This window comes from Lasioglossum baleicum, chromosome 5 (genome assembly GCF_051020765.1).
Source record: "Lasioglossum baleicum chromosome 5, iyLasBale1, whole genome shotgun sequence".
Taxonomy (NCBI): Eukaryota; Metazoa; Arthropoda; class Insecta; order Hymenoptera; family Halictidae; genus Lasioglossum; species Lasioglossum baleicum.
In genome coordinates this window covers 7608866-7629032 of record NC_134933.1, presented here as the reverse complement: position 1 = coordinate 7629032, position 20167 = coordinate 7608866, and the positions used below count along the sequence as shown (strand labels likewise).

Genomic DNA, 20167 nt, shown 5'->3' with positions numbered 1-20167 from the left:
AAACTACAACTAAACTGAACTAAACTATTTGATAAATATGAATAAATACCTTATTTTATCTTCGATTCTCTCTTATATAATTTAAAAATGCTACGAACTTTCTTTCCAACCCAATAATAAAATATTTATTTGTGAAAAAATATATTTGCATCACGATTTTGTCGTTCCTTACTATTCTGTATGCAACAAGTTTGCACCAATTTGCACAAATTTTTCCAAATGTCTACGAGATAATGGATAAATTATATTTGTATACCTCGCTTTTATATTATAATCATCCATCATTTTGAATTATCTTGTGGTGTGACTTGTGGGCACCAGATACTCTGTTATCTTGGAACACTGTGTCCTATGCATATTCTATATCTATGCCGAGTCTATAAGTATATATAGTCTAAGGTCGCGTCGCTGAATAGCACAGTGGCTTCGCTGACTACATGTGCATAGTCTATGTCGTAGAGATATCGCAATCAACACTCGATCTGGTTCGATCGTTACATTAGAGTAAAAAGGTTAATTTCATTGAACATTGTTCGTGAGATTCACATTTAAAAATTAATATCTTTTACAGGGATTAGTTAAACTCACAAAATGGCTGGAATATATGATACTCTATACACTGTTATTTTCAAGAGGTCTTCCACCTTCACCATGGCTATTATAGCAGGCAGTTTCTTCTTCGAACGATCAGTGGATCTATTCTCTGATAATTTGTTCAAAAGTATTAACAAAGGGGTATGTACAAACAGTTATTTATAAATTCATGCTATCAGATTTATGTTTTAAATTCTATCGCATCACAATTTCATAAAAGTAACACGAGATCAAACGACTTTGTAATGCTCCGTATATGTGTCATTAGTCAAAATTCATTATTTCGGTCAATTATTGAATCGAATGTAACGAAAACTTCGAAATTCTGTGCGCAAATAGATCTACACATTGTCCACGATTAATGTCACGTTTTATCGAAGAGAAACAAAATTCTAATATAGGTGTAAAGTGTTGCATAATAGAGAGACTGGTGCAAATTTGATGGGGCTATGCGTGTAATGAAAATGACGCGAATCACGACACGCAAGAGGAACTATTTCGATGTTACATTTATACTAACTATTTCACCTACAAGCGTAGAGGCTGAACAAACTTCTTCCGCAACAGGATATCTTTGCAATGCCTTGACGAGCAACATAGGAGATAAAACAATTAATAGTCTTTTTACGATCATATTTTCAAAGTTCTACAAATGAAAATTTTGTTTTATAATTTGAACATTTTTCTAATTTTAATTCAATTAAAGCTAGATTTACAGATAACTCGTTTATATAGAATTCGTTCTAAACAATTTTCACCTTTACCTAACTTCCTTAACTTCGTTAATGATTCAAATAAAAAGTCTTAACGATCATTTTGATAAAGGAAAAAATTCTTCTGATTAATGTTCACCAAACGAAAAATATTTCTAATCTCACTTGGTGTTATTTATATTTCAGAAACTCTGGGATGACATCAAACACAACTATGAACAATAGATAGACCGAATCATTTATTACTAGTCAAATAGGTATGTTATTCCGTTAATCTTATACAAATAAAGAACAATCTCTTGAATGCACAATGGTTTTATTTGATACTTTATTAATATACAGGCAGTTCTTATTGCGTTGGACTATAAGTTTTGAACAAGAAGAAGAAAGTATATGTGTACCTGTAAGATTTAAGTTAAAGCCTAAAATGTTATTCCAAAGGTCCCATGAAACGACCAGAGAACAGTGTCATCTTTGTTACAGAGTCCACAATCAAAAATAAGAATGGCTTGTCCAACCTGATGTCGTTAGTCCATGACGCAAGAAGTTCGAATGCAACTTCTGTGAATGTTTAATCGATAAATTAATTATTCGATTTATTCGATCGATGAATTATTCAAGTTTTAATGGAACGCGTAATATAGATTCGTGACAACAAAGAATTTTAAGACAACAAATTTTTTTCGTACCTGTATCGGCAGCAGCCAACGTTCCTTCTTCGCTAACCTCTATTTTAACGTTTTGCAATATACTTGTTACTCTTAGAGCACCGTTAATCGCAACTCTAGTCAAGTTGGCAGTAGGCGCGAATATACTTTCGATGCCCATCTGAAAAAAATTGGAGCGTACATAGAAAATTACAGCGCATCAAGATTTATAAGAATAAGGTTACACTATACAGTAATTCGTTTTCTACTATTCTTGGTACTCACACTTTGCAGCGCAGGTACTAAATTAAGAGTATTTTGAATAGTGAATTTCGGCAGGTGGATGTTAATGTTTCTCTCCTTCAGGCTGGCAAATATCGCGGACACAGGAACAGTAGACAAGTCTTTGGACAGTGCTCTCAGATACGGATCCTTCTCCCTCTTATTCGGCATGATCGTCAGCATCGACGTTTCGCCGTTCTAAATATTCGAAACATTGCAGCAAGAATTGCGATTATAATTTTTAGTAATTACTAGACAGCGGATCTTCATGCAAAATAAAAATGTTCTACCTGCATTGCAACAAACTGGAATGAAATAGAAATTTGTTTTCTCTCTTAATATGTTTAACAGGTTGAAAACAATATAATAGCATTTTTAAATTCTTCTAATATTTTGACTGTCTTAAATTGCACCTATTCATTTTAGTCATAGATGCATAAAATCCGCTGTATAGTAATTGCATACTAGAGGTGTGCGAGAACTCGAAAATGTTGGGTCCGGACGGTTCAAGAATTTGATGGTTCTCGAATGTAGCGGAATTCCCAAGGATATTCGAGTTCTCGCAGCCCCTTAATTACTTTGATCGTACCGAGTAGGGAATTTCTATAACCTCAGCCTCTATGGAGGATATATAAGCGTATCGGTATGTAGACTCGTGATTCATGAAATAAGTGTTGACACACTCGCCGGTCGCAAGGTAGAAACATTCGAGTTTCGTTTTCTTTCTATCGAACGCTTTCAGCCAGGCTCCTTTGAAATAGATTACGGAAGTCAGCAGTAACTGCGTGTTAGGTGGAATCCCGGTAAGCACGGGCGAACGAAGTTGTCCGCGCGTTGCACGCCGGACAAAATCGTTAATCTTTTGCGCGGTACCCAGCGAGTCATCGAAGTTCACGCTTTCTACGTTTGCGTGATAGTAGGTTTGCAAAGCGTCTTTGTGGCTGTCCAATATGTTCAGGTTCCTATTCACCCAGAAGCAAGTCGATACATCGATTTCCGTGCCGTTCTCGTTCCTCTGGAAACAGGGAGAAAATATTTAGGCATCATTCGGAACAGGGACTTCTAGAAGTAGTTTCATCTAATAACACAGTCCAGCACAAGATTAAACTTTGTTCATGTTCAGCAATTACAAATATGATATTTGTAATTTCAAACTTCAACAAGCATTTACAACTATCAAAGAGTACAAAAAAATCTAATTGACTATGTGGATAAATAGAGGAGAGTCGCCTCTACCTTTTCACTGAAACCTGAACTATCTCGCAAGTTTAGTTTTCGTGTAACACCTGATTCTTTTATCGAAATCACGCATTTCTACAAAAATCAATGTTTTTCGACAACGATGCATGATAGAGCAATTTTACTTTCGGATTTGGTTTTAAAGTGACAAACTCTATAATTATCAGCCAACAGTAATTGCTGAACAAATTTGGTGTTGTACAGTATAAATGTGAAACTATAAATAACTTTTCACCGATGATTAATATATCTTGGTGTACCTTCAAGGATGCCAAAGTACGCTGCGTGGTTTTCCTTATCTGAGTCTCGCTATCCGGTAGTCTCAATGTCGACACGATTTCCGCTTTCGTCTCTCCGCTGGACGCTTCCGTTATCATCGTCAGAGCCGCCTTAATGCTGGCTGGTGACAATATCAAATTTCCCTGGCGTTCTTTGCTCAAGGACTGCAATGATATTCATATTCGTTCGTCGATTGTTGTCTTTTATCCTCTATGTCTCTAATCGCATTATAATTGGTTGGATGAGACATAGCACATCGTTTCTTACCTGCGTTAAGTACGTATTGAAGAGATTGTCCCGATCATCGGCATTCAAGCCGGCCTGCAAGGCGTCTAGAAATGTGTTTACGTTAATATATCTGTCGCGATTCGTTTATTTGTCATTTACTCCAAAAGCCCTCGAGAGAAACTATCACCACAACTACAAGTCACAAATTTCGTTACTCGAAGAGAATTTCAAATGTACACATGCAGAACTAAATACAGTCAGGCAATCGACTGAACCATTTATTTCCTTCATTCGCTACATTAAACTCGATTAACGTTAATTCTAAAGAGAAGTAAAAGAAAGAATTATTGTCAGGAAATTTCTTAGAAGCGAGATTAGGGATAGACGAACAAAAGAGTGTGTTCCCATCGATTTTGTTCACCGACGGATATCCATAAAGTCAATTGCACCATGCGTCGAAAGAGATTAACCTGCGTTCGTCATTTCTGATCCGAATCTCGAGTCCAAGTCTTGCACGACGGTCTGATTACCGAGAGGATTCGTTACTCTGCCAATATAGAGGATCGTTCCCGTGGTTTCATCTTCGATGTAGAAGACGAACGGATGAGTCGCGTGGAACGTTTCGTCTTTGATCTTGTTACCGAGCTCGACCTCTGAAAATCAACAATGTTTCATTAGCCGAACAATATACAGTCACTGACAATTTAAAGTGGACACCCTTAAAAATCGCATAACTTTTTAGAAATTGGACCAAAGGACTTGAATTTTTTTTAAGATGTTAGACCGACTAGTTCGCTAGAGAATAAGTAAACAAAAATTTAATACGATTGCAATTGGTAGGAATTATACAAAATTTTTTAAAATGATGTTTTGTCAACTATAATTTATCTGGGCCTGTAACGATAATTTAAAAAATGCGTTTTATAGATTTCGGTAACTTATATGCATACCGAAAATTTCATCGAAATCGGTCTACATTGCAATGAGCTACATACGTTTAAAGATGAGAGCTTAAGGGTGAAAGTCGCAGATTTTCAGCCTTGCCAGGGCATTTCGCCCTTACGTGATCATCTTTAAACGTTTGTAGCTCATTGCAATGTTGACTGATTTCGATGAAATTTTCAGTATGCATATAAGTTACCGAAATCTATAAAACGCATTTTTTAAATTATCGTTACAGGCCCAGATAAAAAAGTTGACAAAACATCATTTTTAAAAATTTTGTATAATTCCTACCAATTGCAATCGTATTAAATTTTTGTTTACTTATTCTCTAGCGAACTAGCCGGTCTAACATCTTAAAAAAATTCAAGTCCTTTGGTCCAATTTCTAAAAAGTTATGCGATTTTTAAGGGTGTCCACTTTAAATTGTCAGTGACTGTAGATAGGATATTAGACGGTGGAATGAAAAGATTACCAGTGGCCGCGTATGCTGTGGTTCCATTCTCGTTCACCTCTATCCCAGCTTTCTGATAGATGTCCGTGACTTTCAAGTGTCTGGAGGCGCGTTTCGTTTGGGCTATTCCCGTCAAAGTGGCCGTGTCGTCGAAAATATCACGAATGCCAAGCTAACCGAGCAAATTGACGAATTAGGACTGTGATGTTGTTAAGAACATTCCTCCATCGGAAACAAATTTTAACACTAAACGTGCTAACACGTTTAACACTAATCGTAAAAGATTTTTCATCTTCGAATTATTCAAATGCTTGCATGGACAAAAATTGCATACAAAATTCCACAAAATCGAAAATAAATAGAGCCTTGTCTTTTTTTGTAACGTAGAACATTTAACCCTTTGCAGTAAGAGTTATTTTAACTCGAAAATTAAACATTTCTTCCTACCTGGAATAATTCATTATGTATATCAGGCGTGGGCAATTTTGCCTCAATTGAGGCAAAACTGTCCCCACCGTAGCGCCCACTGTCCCCCACCAGCATCCGTCGTTACTATGTAGGAAGGACGCGTTTCGCTTGTCGCAAGCAGTGCGCAGGCCTCGTGCATCGGAGCCACGAGGAGTGCCACCGAAAGGAAGCTTGGTGGGGGAAGCAGGCGTTTGAGGGGCTCCACCCGTGCCCACGCCTGATGTATATGGATATGGAATTGATGTAACACCTCCTCCAATATTTAAATATTTCAGTAATTGACTAAATATAAAATAAACAATACTTTGAATAATGGTGTAGCAATTTTTAACGGTGAATTACCGCTCGAGTTAATCGGTTAAATAAGCTCGGTGGGTTTAGTGTTAACGATTTGCTCGGTCCGTCGATAGCTTGTAGCCGCGTTTAAATAACTTCGCATAAATGGTAGAAACAGTTTCTCGAAAGAATCTTCAACACATTGAAAGAAAAGAAGGTAACGCGCTAAAGTTACCGTGGACCGGAAAATTTGAACAGAACCGCGAATCGACGCACCTTGCGAAGGACAGACTCCAGATGATTAGTGTCCTCAAACTTGAACTTTGGAATGATGACGTCCACAGGTAAATCCTGCATGTGCCACATATGTCTCGTCAGCACGAACTGGTTGATATTGTTGGTGATCTTGTCGATTCCGTCTTTGGAATACGGCAGCAGCAAGTACATAGCGAACTTGTGTCCCTGCAATTAGACAAAGCAAATGCAGTTTCATCGCTCCGTGTAATTCGCTAAATCATATCAAGCTGATATTTCGCTCGTACATCGTACGGTATACGCAGGATCTTTGCATTCAGTTCCGAAGATTCGATGTAATAGAAACGATCAATGGCTTGCATAAGAGGAACTTGAACAGTCCTGTTCGACCCTATATAAAACGCTCCGTTTCGAGTATTCTTCTCTGAGAAATATTTTCGATACCATGACCCCTTGAAGTAGATCGCATTCGTGATCACCATCAACGAGTTCTTGATCTTACTCTCTGAAAAATATGGTTGGTGGTTTTTAACGTGTATTTACATACGGGCGTGTCATTGTAATTCGCATTAATGCATCCTCATTTTAATTTGCATAATTTTTTAGAAGTGTCTCGAATTTCGCGGTGGGTGGTACAACAATAAATTTAAACATCTGAGAATTGTAGAGCCGGCAAGAGAATATTAAAAACATATCAGCAACAGTATAGCTGCTCCAGAATGGTGTTTTCATCATCAAACATCAAATTCATTTTTCTATCTAATATTTTATACATTCATTAAAAATGAATACGAATTAAAATGTGCGGATACGTTGATGCATGTGTTTTTAAATATATACGTGAAATATGAATCTCCTATTCCTTACCATCCTCCACCAATCGTTCTATATTTCCGTCGGTGACGTTGCTGACCCACTGGTTAATTTCTTGAACAATCGGTTGGGCGTTGGAAAAATTCGCGATTTTCACACCGGTGGCGTAGAAAGTTTCCGCGATAGCCTGGTACCGTTGTCTGATCGATATGATCGCGTCGGTATAAATTCTTGTCCCGATGTTCACCTTGTAAGCCGGCGAATTAGCCTGCGAACCGGTTCAACAATTAATCCGCGGAAGGCAAACGGGACAATTTTTGTTTAAATCGCCGTCTTTTCTATCTTACACGAAGCGATCGCAAGATACCGGTGAATCTATCTCTGGTAGCAGTTAGAGTGGCAGGCAGTCGCATCGCTTGGGCGATCTCAAGGGCAGATTGGTCCTGCGAGCCCTCGTACAACAGCACCAGCGCGATTTTCAGCGAGATCGGCGACACGAGCAGATTGTCGGACTGTTTTTTGCACAAGGCCTGGTGACAACGAAAATCATCAGAGTACGTAATATGGAAAAGGGAGGCGTATAAATAATTACCGCGAACAACGACCAGTCGAATGAGGAGAATCGTTCTCCTTGATATGGCACAAAATCGTCTACATGGATATCATCATGGTTCCCGTTCAGAAGATCGATCCTACGAGTAGTTGCGTTCGAAGCGTTGGGAATTCCCGTCGTCACGACTCCGCATGACCCCGTCGCAACCGTGGCAATTATCGTCAGCAATCCTGCAAACAAAACACATATGTATATATATACATATTTTCTTCGAGGAAGCTTCGAGGCGATTTAATCCGAAGAATGGTCCACGATCGAAGGATCGATACACTCTATTTTTTTTTGTTTCTCCCGATAAATCGCAAAAACACGATGCCAAAACAAATCGTACGAAGATCGAGAGGGAACGGCCTCTTACCGAATATATTGGCGCAGTTCATCGTCGCAGATCTTCTGTATTCGCCAGATAATTACAGTTGATAAATGTCTGCCGCAGCGTGCGCGCTCTTGCAACGATTCGAGAACGCGTCGAGGCAGAATGGCAATGATGTGTTCGATCTCATCCAGCGAAGTTCACGAAACGGGGAACCGGTCGGTCGGCTTTATCTGTTCGTCTGTCCGTCCGGCCGTTAGCTGGTTCGTCCGTCCTCTAAATCGCGCACGCAACAGAGGAGAAGCGATACAAGGCAAGGGGGAACCGGCTGTGTTCGGCAGGACGAATCAACGGGAAAGAAATGTCGAGGATGATTCATGGATACGAACGGAACGCTGTTAACCGATTCCGGCTCTGTCGCTTATTCCAACGATACGCTATCGTTGTCGTCGAGGAATCACGGTTTGCGTAATCTGCTGGAACGTCGCGTATTATCTTCAACATTAAAGACAACAATTCCTTGTGTACGAAATTGTTCTATTATGAAACGAACGAGTACACAAGAAATGGCACATCTCCGACGGACATACACGCGGATCGTTTATTCGTAACAGAACACGGGTTCGGAAGAGGGAAAATCATGTTGCCTTCGGGTTATCGGACGTGTTTCTTCTCTCCATCCGTTTCTCGGTTTGCTGTTGTTCATCTCCGTGGCCATCTAAAAGCGCCGGTCAGCTCGGCTACACTTGCTCCTGCGAAATAGAATCACCGATGAAGACGAACTAGAACTATAGCCAATTCTTCATACGGGAAGCGCGCTGTAGCACATTCTTCGAGAAACCTATTACGTAACAGCTTTCTGGTAGCTTTTTTTCACGCGTATCTTGACCGGACTCGAAAAAAAACATGTTGTCGAGAATTAACAAGATAACAGCTTTAAACCAACGCCGCTCGATCGTGTGTATTCGCGACAATTCGAATAATTCTTACACTAAAGTCGCGATCTAGCTCGCATCTCCTGTTCCGATCAGGGACAGAGATCGTGTAGGGAAACTATTTTTTTATGACTACGTCGACCGCACGGTAGCTCGAGCTTCTTGGACTCTCGCGGGGATGCCCCCCAGTAGAAGGGGTAGGCGAAGTGATCGCGGAGATCCTCAGGGAGCTAGATCGCGACTTTACTGTACATATATGTTTGTAAAAAGATAGATTCGAAAGGTTAAGAATCGCGTTACCTGGTCCTTGGCGAGGCCCGGGGAAGTTGATGCTGCAGGTGGGGGTAGGCGCGCAGACGGTGGTCATGAAACTGCTGCCCGTGAAACATAAGCGCCGATCTGCGCATCGTAGGGAAAGATTTCGCTGGTGAACGGAAGCACGCTGGTTGCTACCTCGGTAACCCGGTGGGACTGTTTTCGGAACGGCAAAATCCGTGGAACGGGATATCCTTTGTATCCAGTTTTCGCGGAAGATCCGCAGCTACCGAGCTCCGAATAACTCGGATAAATATACAGCGTGGTGTTTATGCAATTGTCAATTTTTGTTGTAGATAAGTTTGAAGGAAGTGGAGAATCAAATGATATATTAGTTTCAGCGGTAATAGCCCTTGTAAGTCCAAAATAAATGAAAAAAAATATTTTCAAAATCTTTACAAGCCATAAATGCATAAAAATCCGCAGTCTAGCGATGACATAATGAACTTTTTTAACTGATGTTTGAGTTCTCTGATATCTCGTCAGCATTGGCGTACATACGGGGAACATATGGGCAAGTCAGGGGACCTCCTGCTCCTCAGACAATGATTCTACGCCAATGATATCGTCAGACAGCGATTCATTTGTCCTTGATTGTTTTTTCTTCGTTTCTGCAAGGAAGTACTTGGGGGGCCTCGAGTTTCAAGGAGTTCAGAGATCGAGCGAAAATTTCTCTTGCCTCTGCTTTATATACTTGTAGAAGGGACGGAGAGGTATACTGGACCATGGACCAACCCGCGCTTATGCGATAAGGGATGCATTTAGAACAGTTTACCTGTTGGGACCATGAAAGTAGGTTTATTGTTTGCGTTAAGCGAGACACATTATTTCATAGAGAAACAGACATAGATTTCGAGCAGACGGCAGCCTTGCGCAGGGCCCGCTCTAGGGGGGGGACAACCCGGGCATTTGCCCGGGGCGCCAAAATTTAGGGGCGCCATTTTGGCTTTGGCTGTAAGTGTGACAAAAATAATGATGTTTTAAATATTCAATTAATAGAAAATTTCAGACTACCCTTGCCAGACAATTTTGCTAAAAAAAAAAAGGTCATTTTGTTCAGCGCGGTGCTTAGTGCTAAAAAGGGGCGGCAATTTGTTTTTTTGCCCGGGGCGTCGTAACCGCTAGAGCGGGCCCTGCCTTGCGGAATGCGTCTCACGGTGTACCTGCGTTGTCCTCGAAGCTCATGATTAGACAGCGGATCTTTATGCAAAATAAACAGTTTTTACCTGAATTGCAACAAACTGAAGTGACATAGAGATTTATTTCGGTTAAAATAGAGTTTCGTTAAAAAAAATTGTACAATTTCTTCGAATCTAGACATTATCCGCAGTTAAATTAGTATATAAAAATATTGATACACGCTGTAAGTTAAATAACGATTTCAAAACGCGTTAAACCCTATTGCCGCTGCGTTGCGCGATCATGAACGATTCTTCTTTGATTTGCTCGCGTAATATCGCAGTCTCGTCTTCGCTACTGCTCGAGTGGTTTATTACATTTATCCTCCTGTTTCGTTTTCTTCTTTTCTTCGTATTTTCTTCGTACCCTGCGTCCCTCCCGCGCTTCCTCTTCCTCCTTTCCAATTCTTGCTCGGCTTTTTCCAGCTCGGACAATTCTTCGACAGGAACTGATTCCTCGTCTTCCCCCACGCAGAAGGTATCCTACAAGAAATCCGAAAACAATTAATCAACAGGTTTTCTGACAAGTGTTGTACATTCAAAGTACCCGTGCAACATTTCGCTTACATTTAAGTAGGATTCGTGAGATTGCGACACAGGCTGCGAATATATTTCGATGCTAGTATCGACGGCCCGCGGTTCCTTGAAAATGAACCCATCGTGTCTTTTCACAGGACTCCTGATTGTACGCAAGTAGTGCGCTCTCATGTCAGAAGTGTCGTGCACGTTCTGCGTGTAGCTGACAAAGTCTTCGAGATCTTGATCAGTCCCGGAACTTCCGTCGGTAGTGTCAGCCTCGTCGTTCGAGGAAACTTGCGCCTCGTCATCGATGAACTCGTTCCTTGCTCTCCTCCGTCTTCTTTTACGCTCGTTACTCAAAGAGGAAAGCGCCTTGAAACTTTTCGATCTCGCGCTATTGACCCTCTCGCTCTCGAAGTTTTCTTTCACATCCTCGAAGAAATAACTGGTATCGAACTCGACGCTTTTCTTCTTATCCTTGAGAAAGAAATTACTCTGTACATCAACGGTGTTCGTAGCTCGATCGTTCACATTCCTTGTGGAATCGCACTTCAAGCTCAACCTCTTCTTCGCGCCCGCCAACTTCCTCGCGATACTGGTCCCGGAAGTAGGCTTTTTCGCTGATTTCTCAACAGAGATCCAATCGTCGTCTGAATCCCACGCTAGGAAACTACACGCGCCTCCTTGGGACTTGGTCTTCTCTTCTTTGAACCAATTCGACGTGCCACCAGTTTCTTCAGAGTCGCAAACCTCAAAATCATCGTTCCAAATGTAGTCGTCTATTGCAAACTCTGCGTCGAATGTTTTCTTCTCCCGGAAATCTGAATCTCTTATGACAGTCGGTGCAGTCTGTTCAGTAGAACATTCCATTTCCGGCTCCTTCTGTTTAAAGGAACATTTCATCTGTGGCTGAATTTGTTTAAACGAAGTTTTCATTTCCAGCTGACTTTGCGCAGTAGAAACATTCACCTCCGGCTGAATTTGTTTCAAGGAACATTTCACTTCCGGCTCCTTCTGTTCAAAGGAACATTTAATTTCTGGCTCGATTTGTTTAAACGAATATCTCGTATCCAGCTGACTTTGTGCAATGGAATATTTCACTTCCGGCTCGAAATCTGGAACATCGGCTAGGTCCGCGTCGAACTCGTCTTTGAACATGTCGTCGTCAGACTCTAGGGCCGTCGCTCGAGAGTCTGGATTCGAATTGATTAGAGCTATCTCGCTAATCGCTTGCGTTACGCTGAGCAAGCTCTTCTTCTCTATGTATCTGTTCGAAGTAACATTATTTTCAATTGCATCCTCGCTCCTGTTGGACGCTGTGAAGCTACCGAATTCGACGTCCTCCACTTTCAGACTCTTGACAGGCGTTTTGACGTCAACAGTCTTACAGACATCATAGTATTTAGAGGATGCCTCTGCACCAGCTTCTGCAACCTGAGCGCTCTCAGAAGCGCATTCAGAGTCGGATGTGTCGTTTAATATGTCCTCGAACGTACCTGGCTCAAAATTGTGCGAAACAAATGTGTTATTCGTTGCTACCTCTTCATCGTAATCTGTTCGTCGTGAAAGATCCCCGAAGTCTTTAACGAGACACACATTATTCTTGTTTTCTTTATCTTCTTCTTCGAATCCGTCGCTTTCGTTCGATTTGCTACTGTCGTCAAGCAAGTCCTCGAACTTCGATTCGTTACTGTTGTCGTGCAAGTCCTCGAACTTCGATTCGTTACTGTCGTCAAGCAAGTCCTCGAACTTCGATTCGTTACTGTCGTCAAGCAAGTCCTCGAACTTCGAAACTGCGGCAATACAATCGTTGTATTCGATTTCTGGGATCGTTTCCATGAACACTTGGTCGTCGATGCCATTATTAGCATCATCGTTGTTACCGCAAGGACTGCTTCTATAACCGATATCGTACTCATCCGAGATCATCTTTTCCTCTCGCTTTCGACGAACGACTTCGTCCAATGTGACTAGACAATCGAGAATGCTTGGATCGGGTATCGAGAATTGAAAGAAATCTTTGTTCAGAGAAAATTTAGGCAGATACAAATCGCTTATGTCATCCGTTTCCTTTATGCTCGTATCCTTCTGCGAATTTCTCATCGCGCACGTTGTAAGGAAATCTATCGCCGCGGTATCGCAAGATAAAATCTTTACATCGTTCGGTTTTGTCATCTTGGAGACTTTGATGTTCCGAGTGGGTTCCATGGTCGGCACTTTGAAATCTTCGTCCACGACGTCCTCGTCTTTTCTGCTTTGGAAGAAATCCATTAAAGATTTTGTTTTACCGCACTGCGGCTCCGCGTTTGATTCTAAAATATCAATTTTTGTGTTAAATACATTTTTAGATCGTTGCATCTACAAGAATAAGTTCAATTATCTCATCACCTGTTGCTGCTGTCTTTTTAGAAACCTTCTTGCTTTTAGTCGATTTCTTGTCTAATTTTTTCTTCTCGTTCTTCCCTTTCACGGTTGGAGTTTTTGGTTGCACGTGGATGTGCATCTTCAGACATTCCGGAATCAACGACTCGGGAATCATACGCGGATTATCTTGATAAAGAGATGAGAGAATGTTGTCCATCTTTAATACCTTGTTATTTAGAGAATCTCTTCTGGCTATCGTTGTCTTTAAGGTCTGCAATTTTCATGAACTATTTTTTTAGAGACTGTTTCAAACCAGGGACTGAAACGATTCTGAAAATAACTGTTTCGAACTGTTGCACTTAAATTACCTCGTGCTCTCTTCCATCCGTGACAAGAATGATGATATGGCCGTCGCGTTTTCGGCCGGTTCTTCCCATTCTTTGTACAAGCCGAGTAGGCGAATTTTGAGATATGTCGAAGCATATTATTAGATCGACTTCTCCGACGTCTAATCCTTCTTCTCCTACATTGCAAGATAATATTGTTAATATTAATACTAGGTTTACAGGACTGTTTACGGTAACTATATAGTATGCTACAGTAAGACGCTGCATACCTATACTTGTAGATATAAGAACGTTAACGCGATTATTTCGAAAATCATCTAACGCTTTTATTTGTTGCTTCTGTTTCTGTCCAGCTTGGCCGACGAACATCTGAGGTCTTATCAATGGCCGGCATTGCAACAGTAAGACGTAAACCTCGCTGACGATGTCCCTATACTACGCAACACGTAAACTAATAGACGTCTTTGTAATTTCTTTTTAATCTTAAATATTTCCAGTGCGAACCTCGACAAAAACTATTGCTCGTGTATCATCCTCTCCATTTTGATTCCTCTTGAAATGATGTTCGAGCAGTTCTTTCAATTTCTCGAATTTCGTGTGGCCGAATATGAGATTTTGCGGAATCTGGAAGTAAATTTCATATTACAGTCCGATAGTATTTTGAAAAACAAACATTTCTTTTCTACAGATTAATATCTACGAACTTCCGAATCTGGGGATAGAGTCTTCACATCCGGAAATTCACCTAGGTATCTTTCAATATTTTCGAGTAACTCTTGCAGGTGTATCTCCTCGTTCATCCAAAATTTGTCGGAGTGACCTACCAATAACGAACGTATTAAAATTGTAAAACGTTGAAGCAACTATTTTAACCCTTAGCATTCGAACGGTGACTCTGAGAGAGTCAGAAGAAATGTTCAATTTTCGAGTTGAAATATCTCCGAGTGCAAAGGGTTAATTGTATTTTCCGCGTTTTCTTACTGTGATAAAATTTCAAAAACGCTCGAAGACCGTCCCTGACCATTAGTTCGTACGCGTGATACATGGTCATCAATATATTTAACGTTTTCATGATTTGTCCATTATTTCCAGGCCTGTTTCCCTTCTTTTGAAATTCTTTCAGCAAATAAAATATCTACTGGACAGAAAATAACATTTCAGCAATATAGACTACAGTTATAAATAAATCTATATATACGTAACATCGTAATTTACCTTTCCTTTAGAAATATTGGCAGTATGTCCACGAAGAACATTGCTCTGAATTAAAACTCTGACATGCCGATCCATAATGGAAATATATTGCTCTTTATACTCGGTTAATTCATTATTTAGGGGCACCAAAATTATATCAACTTTCCTTTGGTTGATATATGGAATAATATCGGGAGAAGTATCATCTCTTAATTCTATGTGAGCTATACACAAGTTTTGTATCACCTATAAAGAAACACGTAGAAAATTTTAGTAACTCACAGCGACTGTTTATAATAATGAGCATTACCTCGTGAACATTGTCAATTTTATTTCCTGGTGTAGCCGAAAGGGCTAGTAGCCTGTAGTTTTTATTTTTCTCATTTAATATTTTAATGCACTGCACAGAAAAAATAGGTTTAATATTTCGTCTATGAAAATCAAAAGGCGGTAGTCTCGTTTCCAGGATTGCAAAGGTGCAGGATGCGCCTTCGCATTTCTCTTTCTTTTTCAGTAGTCAAAAGCGCTAGATAAAAGATCAATCTAGGCCACAATTGCTCTTAAAATTCCTATTTTTACATTTCCGAGGCGTAATTTGCATTATTTAGAAGCATAAAGCCTAGATTGATGTTTTATCTAGTGCTTTTGAAACGAGTCTACCTCTTTAAGTAAAATAATATGTGTTAACTGAGGATACCTCACAATAAGAATGCTTCCCCAAAGCTTTATGAGCTTCGTCGATGACTACGCATTTCACTAAATTAGCAGGCACAATATTCTTTTCGAGGTCATTGTGAAAAACCTGAGGAGTAGCAAATATCACTCTCTGTTTGCACCAGGCTACTTCACGTTGCTTTTGATTGACTGCTCCTGTAACGTTGCGTCGATACAGAGAAGTTAAGAAGCATTCTCTAAATTGCACATCGTCTATTCCATACCTGTAAGTTCGATAGTCTCCGTGGTAGGTATGCCCATTACATTATGGCAGGCAAAAATTTGTTGCGTGACCAATGGTTTAGTAGGCGCCAAGAATACAACTTTTCCACAAGGATACCATCTCCAAAAATTATACATAACAACCGCAGCGATAAATGTTTTTCCCAATCCTGTTTGCGAGTCGATAAAAACATGTAGTTAATGATTTTTATACAATTATTTTTCCCATTGATCGTTTAATCTTACCAGTTGGTAAACAAACTAAAGTATTGCAGTACAATGAAGCTTTGACTACGTTAAATTGATAATCTCTGACAGGATAATTCTCCGGGTATATCCACGTTCCTCCAGCCGACAAGTCGAATCCTTTTGTTCCCGGATCGGACGAAATTTGGACATTTTGTGACAGCTCCATTTCCAAAAGTTTCTCCCCATTGGACTCGTCTTATTTTGAAAATCGTAAATCAGAAGCTTGTCTGCGCATCGTATTCGCTATAATGAAAAACAATTATACAAATAAGAGACGCCATCTAGCGACGTCAACATACTACTAAGCAGAAACTGGAATTCGTAACAGACATCTCGTGTAATGGGACTTTTTGTCCGAGGTTCAAGGGATCCATTTAGGGCCCCCGTACTGTTTTAGTATCACACCCGACGTTACCGACAAGGTGCAAACTTAGATTTGTTAGTAGGAATCGAGTATCTTGTATACTTTATTCCAATAACAAATGCGTAACGGAATTTGGCGGGAAAAATTCATACGCCGCATATATTTGAATGATGCGAGTAGCACTCACGAACAATATCATCAGACATGTTACGCATACATGTATTTTGCAAATAATACGCATAAAGATCTTTATGTGTGTCATTCTATCTTGTTTAACCTTCGATTACTCGCACTCCACTTTCTGTGTAACTGGCTACATGGAACTTTACATCGCTCCAACATAAATAAATTCTTACTCAATGAAATAGCCATACATTAATGTGTGGCCTACACCTTTGTTTACGTTTGAAACGCTAAATTTTAAGTTTTGATATTGTAAATACTAAATACGAGTAATTCAAAGTTAATTGTATAGCTCGAGAAAAATTGTACTCCAGCAGTCTGTGCTATGCATTAGCTTGAGCGCGTTATTGCAGATGGCAATACTAGTTCTTTTTTAAAGACTACTAGTTGCGGTAATTATTACACTGCGGATCTTTATGCAAAATAGAAATGTTGTACGTCCGTTGCAAGACACAGAAGTGAAATAAAAATAGGCATCTTTCGTTGATCTCTTTAAATTGTTAAAAGTAACGTGTGAATATTCCTAAATTCTCTTTAATCTTTCTACTGTTTTAAATTTCGCCTTACTCACTTTTGTCATAAATGCATAAAATCCCCAGTCTAGTAATTACGAAGACCACAATTGGCAATGCATAATATCCATTAAGGCTAATTCAACAAATAATCTGACATAATTAGAGAAATACGTTTAATCGCAATTTGCGTATTCTTTTTCTATTGTTTTTCGTTCTAGAATAGTTGAAAAGTAAAAAATACAAATGTGTATATACCGTTGAATATCACGACACGATAGAAGAGTTTCTTATTTCCCGGGTGATAACACACGGGTTATCCGAGCGGATTAAACGACTAAAATGTACGAGTATTGGAAAGAATAGCTTCTGATTAATTAAAAATTAATTTATTGTACTTAATGATATACAGGAAAGTATGCAACTTGTCGGATCGAGTGAGCATATAAAACAGTTGATATACGTACACATAATCATCGTTATGCAACTATCAGACGTACACAGGTGTTTAATAAAAATAAACTAAAAGCACAAATAAATTGGACTAGATCTCTCTAATTAGGACGTATGATTTGTCGATAAATGACTATTCAATGCAGCTTTGTGGGCAAACTTTTTCAAACAGATCAGACACTCGTGCGTTTTCTCGTTAATGTGCACCGATAAATGCTTTTTCAACGTCGCTTTATCCTTAAAGATTTTCTGGCATGCGCTACATTCGTACGGTCTTTCACCTGCGTGGACTAATATGTGGCTGTTCAATGTCGTCTTCTGGGTAAACGCCTTGTGACAGACGTAACATTCGTACGGTCTGTCGCCTGTGTGGCTTAGCATGTGTTTCCGCAATGAGGACTTCTCCTTGAACGTTTTCTGACAAATGTGGCACACGTGCCTCTTGTCACCAGTGTGTATTAGCATGTGAGAATTCAGTCTAGTCTTCTCTCTGAAAGCCATCTCGCAGAGCTCGCAGGCGAACGGTTTCTCGCCGGTGTGTATCAGGGTGTGCCGATTCAGGTCCGATCTGCGTGTGAAGATTTTATCGCACACTTTGCAGTCGTACTGGCCTCCGGTGTGCAACAACATGTGGCTGTTGAGATCCGATTTTCGCGCGCAGGCTTTATGACAAATGTGACACTCGTGCGGCTTCTCGCCCGTATGCACCAACATATGGGAATTCAGTTTGGCCTTCTCCCGGAAAGTCATTAGGCATTCTTTACATTCGTACGGTCTCTCGCCGGTGTGCACCATCGTGTGCCGGATCAGTTCCGATTTCCTTTTGTACGTTTTCTCGCAGATATTGCACGCATGGGGTTTCTCGCCGCTGTGCGCCAGCATGTGATTGTTCAACGCCGTTTTCTGCGTGAACGACCTGTGACACATGGTGCACTTGAACTGTTTATTTCCCCCATGCAACATCATATGCGTATGCAATTTCGTCTTTTCACGGAAGGTCACGAAACATATGTCGCATTTATACAACCTCTCCTCGGTATGCGTGAGCACGTGCCGGTTCAAGCTGATCTTCTCTTTGAAAATCGCGTGACATACATCACACTCGAATATTCTATCCTCCGTGCTGATCGACTGGTCGTTTTCGGAATCCGGTCGCTTCATGTACGCTTCCTGTAACGCCTCAGCATCGTACGGCTTTTCCAGAACATGCATCTGCATGTGACTGCGCAAACACCATTTGTAAGCGAATCTTTTCTGACAAACGTTGCACTCCAGCGGATTCATTCCAACATGGGTCAACATGTGAGCGTGCAAACTCGAACTGTCTTGGAAGTTCTGCTGGCAGACCTCGCACTGGCTCCCGCTGCAGTGCATTCTTAAATGCGTAACCATGGAGTCGTTGTTCAAGAACCACTTCTTGCAGATAGAACATTGGATTTTATAAAACTTGGGTTGCTGTCCATTCGTGCAAAAACCAGGGTGTTTATCTGTGTCTTGTGGTTGCGTGAAATTTGCATTGGCCAAACATCTTTGTATAGCTCCGTCCTCTTTGTCACAGAGATTGGCATTAGCGATATGAGCCGCCCAATTCGGATGACTGCTAGATTCGCCGTCCAATTCCAATTTTACCTAGAATCAATGCTTTCTGTTGAATTTATCGATTCCAGTCGAGAAAGAACAGAGATTGGTTGGCAGATAACATGGACATTTACCATTTCATTAGAAAAGTCAACTTCGTTTTGTTCGATAGGTAAGAATACCTTCTCGAATGTACCAGAGCAGATGTCCTCCATGTAGTCGGGATCAAATCTATCGCCAGGTTCTTCTTTAAGTACAACGCTTACAATGTTTTCGTCCTTAAAGTAAGGTTTTAAGTTAGAGTCCTTGCGATAGCATTGTATTGTATGGTGCTGCTGTTTCATAGAAAACGTTTACCATAACCTGACAGTCTATGTTTAATGCATCCATCGGTTCATCTTTCACTTTAACATCTTCCATTTGCTACACTTTGTTCTGAAAGTGAAATCGTTTTATTCGATCGCTCACATCTTGTTCGTCTTCGCGCGAGGAACAAGCTACGCGTAGAATAAAGCGAGGAAATCATATTGCACAAGACTGGTCGCACGGTCAATATCATACGCCGTGTCGCGTGTAACCTTAAATCTGATGACGCGCTGCTTCGATAAGCAAAAGAAACGGGAACGCATCAACTTCTCGCATTTACGAAGCGCTCCGTTTCGCGACAAATTTACTTTTTTCGTTGTTGCGGTCGTGATAGTCGTCAACAAAACAATCTTTCTGTATTCTATACTTACAACGAGGATCATACATCTCACTCGTTTAGCAAAACCCGCATATCGAGACTTCTCAATTCTCTCCCTTATTTCTTCCTAAATAATCGGATTACTCGTACGTTTCGACTATAATTAGCGTACAGATATTTTTTTACACAAACGAATCAAATTCGTCTTTACTGTTCGATCGATTTTCTTATGTATCAGA

At 40.4% G+C, this 20167-nt stretch overlaps 4 protein-coding genes across 10 annotated transcripts; 1 reads left to right on the top strand and 3 right to left on the bottom strand.

Annotated features, from left to right (window-relative positions):
- The first annotated feature begins 379 nt into the window (after positions 1-379).
- On the top strand, positions 380-1969 carry Ox (ubiquinol-cytochrome C reductase complex subunit oxen). 3 transcript variants are annotated; one of them, XM_076423415.1, is made up of 4 exons: positions 380-512; positions 572-735; positions 1494-1564; positions 1791-1969. In XM_076423415.1, the coding sequence occupies exons 2-3, from the start codon at positions 592-594 to the stop codon at positions 1530-1532; spliced, it is 183 nt and encodes a 60-aa protein (XP_076279530.1). In that variant the 5' UTR covers positions 380-512; positions 572-591; the 3' UTR covers positions 1533-1564; positions 1791-1969. The 3 variants fall into 3 exon arrangements, with proteins under 3 accessions (XP_076279530.1, XP_076279529.1, XP_076279528.1); XM_076423414.1 differs by having other exon boundaries at positions 1650-1969; XM_076423413.1 differs by lacking the exon at positions 1791-1969 and having other exon boundaries at positions 381-512; positions 1494-1611.
- LOC143208714 (uncharacterized) lies at positions 1607-9629 on the bottom strand. 3 transcript variants are annotated; one of them, XM_076423376.1, is made up of 15 exons: positions 9352-9629; positions 8162-8868; positions 7783-7973; positions 7538-7720; positions 7245-7458; positions 6665-6882; positions 6399-6584; positions 5400-5550; positions 4513-4635; positions 4022-4086; positions 3736-3918; positions 2826-3251; positions 2240-2434; positions 1997-2135; positions 1607-1868 (listed from the first exon to the last, which is right to left on the bottom strand). In XM_076423376.1, exons 2-15 carry the CDS (start codon positions 8181-8183, stop codon positions 1738-1740), a joined length of 2427 nt encoding a protein of 808 aa, XP_076279491.1. In that variant the 5' UTR covers positions 8184-8868; positions 9352-9629; the 3' UTR covers positions 1607-1737. The 3 variants fall into 3 exon arrangements, with proteins under 3 accessions (XP_076279491.1, XP_076279488.1, XP_076279489.1); XM_076423373.1 differs by having other exon boundaries at positions 4453-4635; positions 9352-9628; XM_076423374.1 differs by lacking the exon at positions 9352-9629 and having other exon boundaries at positions 4453-4635; positions 8162-8880.
- A 979-nt stretch (positions 9630-10608) lies between these two features.
- On the bottom strand, positions 10609-18087 carry Fancm (FA complementation group M). 2 transcript variants are annotated; one of them, XM_076423370.1, is made up of 14 exons: positions 17947-18087; positions 16151-16396; positions 15907-16074; positions 15666-15838; positions 15279-15368; positions 14990-15214; positions 14756-14909; positions 14479-14594; positions 14279-14398; positions 14044-14209; positions 13796-13950; positions 13452-13698; positions 11112-13375; positions 10609-11027 (listed from the first exon to the last, which is right to left on the bottom strand). In XM_076423370.1, the coding sequence occupies exons 2-14, from the start codon at positions 16317-16319 to the stop codon at positions 10758-10760; spliced, it is 4317 nt and encodes a 1438-aa protein (XP_076279485.1). In that variant the 5' UTR covers positions 16320-16396; positions 17947-18087; the 3' UTR covers positions 10609-10757. The 2 variants fall into 2 exon arrangements, with proteins under 2 accessions (XP_076279485.1, XP_076279486.1); XM_076423371.1 differs by lacking the exon at positions 17947-18087 and adding an exon at positions 16484-16574.
- LOC143208715 (uncharacterized) lies at positions 17605-20121 on the bottom strand. Of its 2 annotated transcripts, XM_076423378.1 has the most exons (4): positions 19981-20121; positions 19601-19678; positions 19378-19521; positions 17605-19294 (listed from the first exon to the last, which is right to left on the bottom strand). In XM_076423378.1, the coding sequence occupies exons 2-4, from the start codon at positions 19661-19663 to the stop codon at positions 17771-17773; spliced, it is 1731 nt and encodes a 576-aa protein (XP_076279493.1). In that variant the 5' UTR covers positions 19664-19678; positions 19981-20121; the 3' UTR covers positions 17605-17770. The 2 variants fall into 2 exon arrangements, with proteins under 2 accessions (XP_076279493.1, XP_076279492.1); XM_076423377.1 differs by having other exon boundaries at positions 17606-19294; positions 19378-19678; positions 19981-20052.
- Positions 20122-20167: the final 46 nt, after the last annotated feature.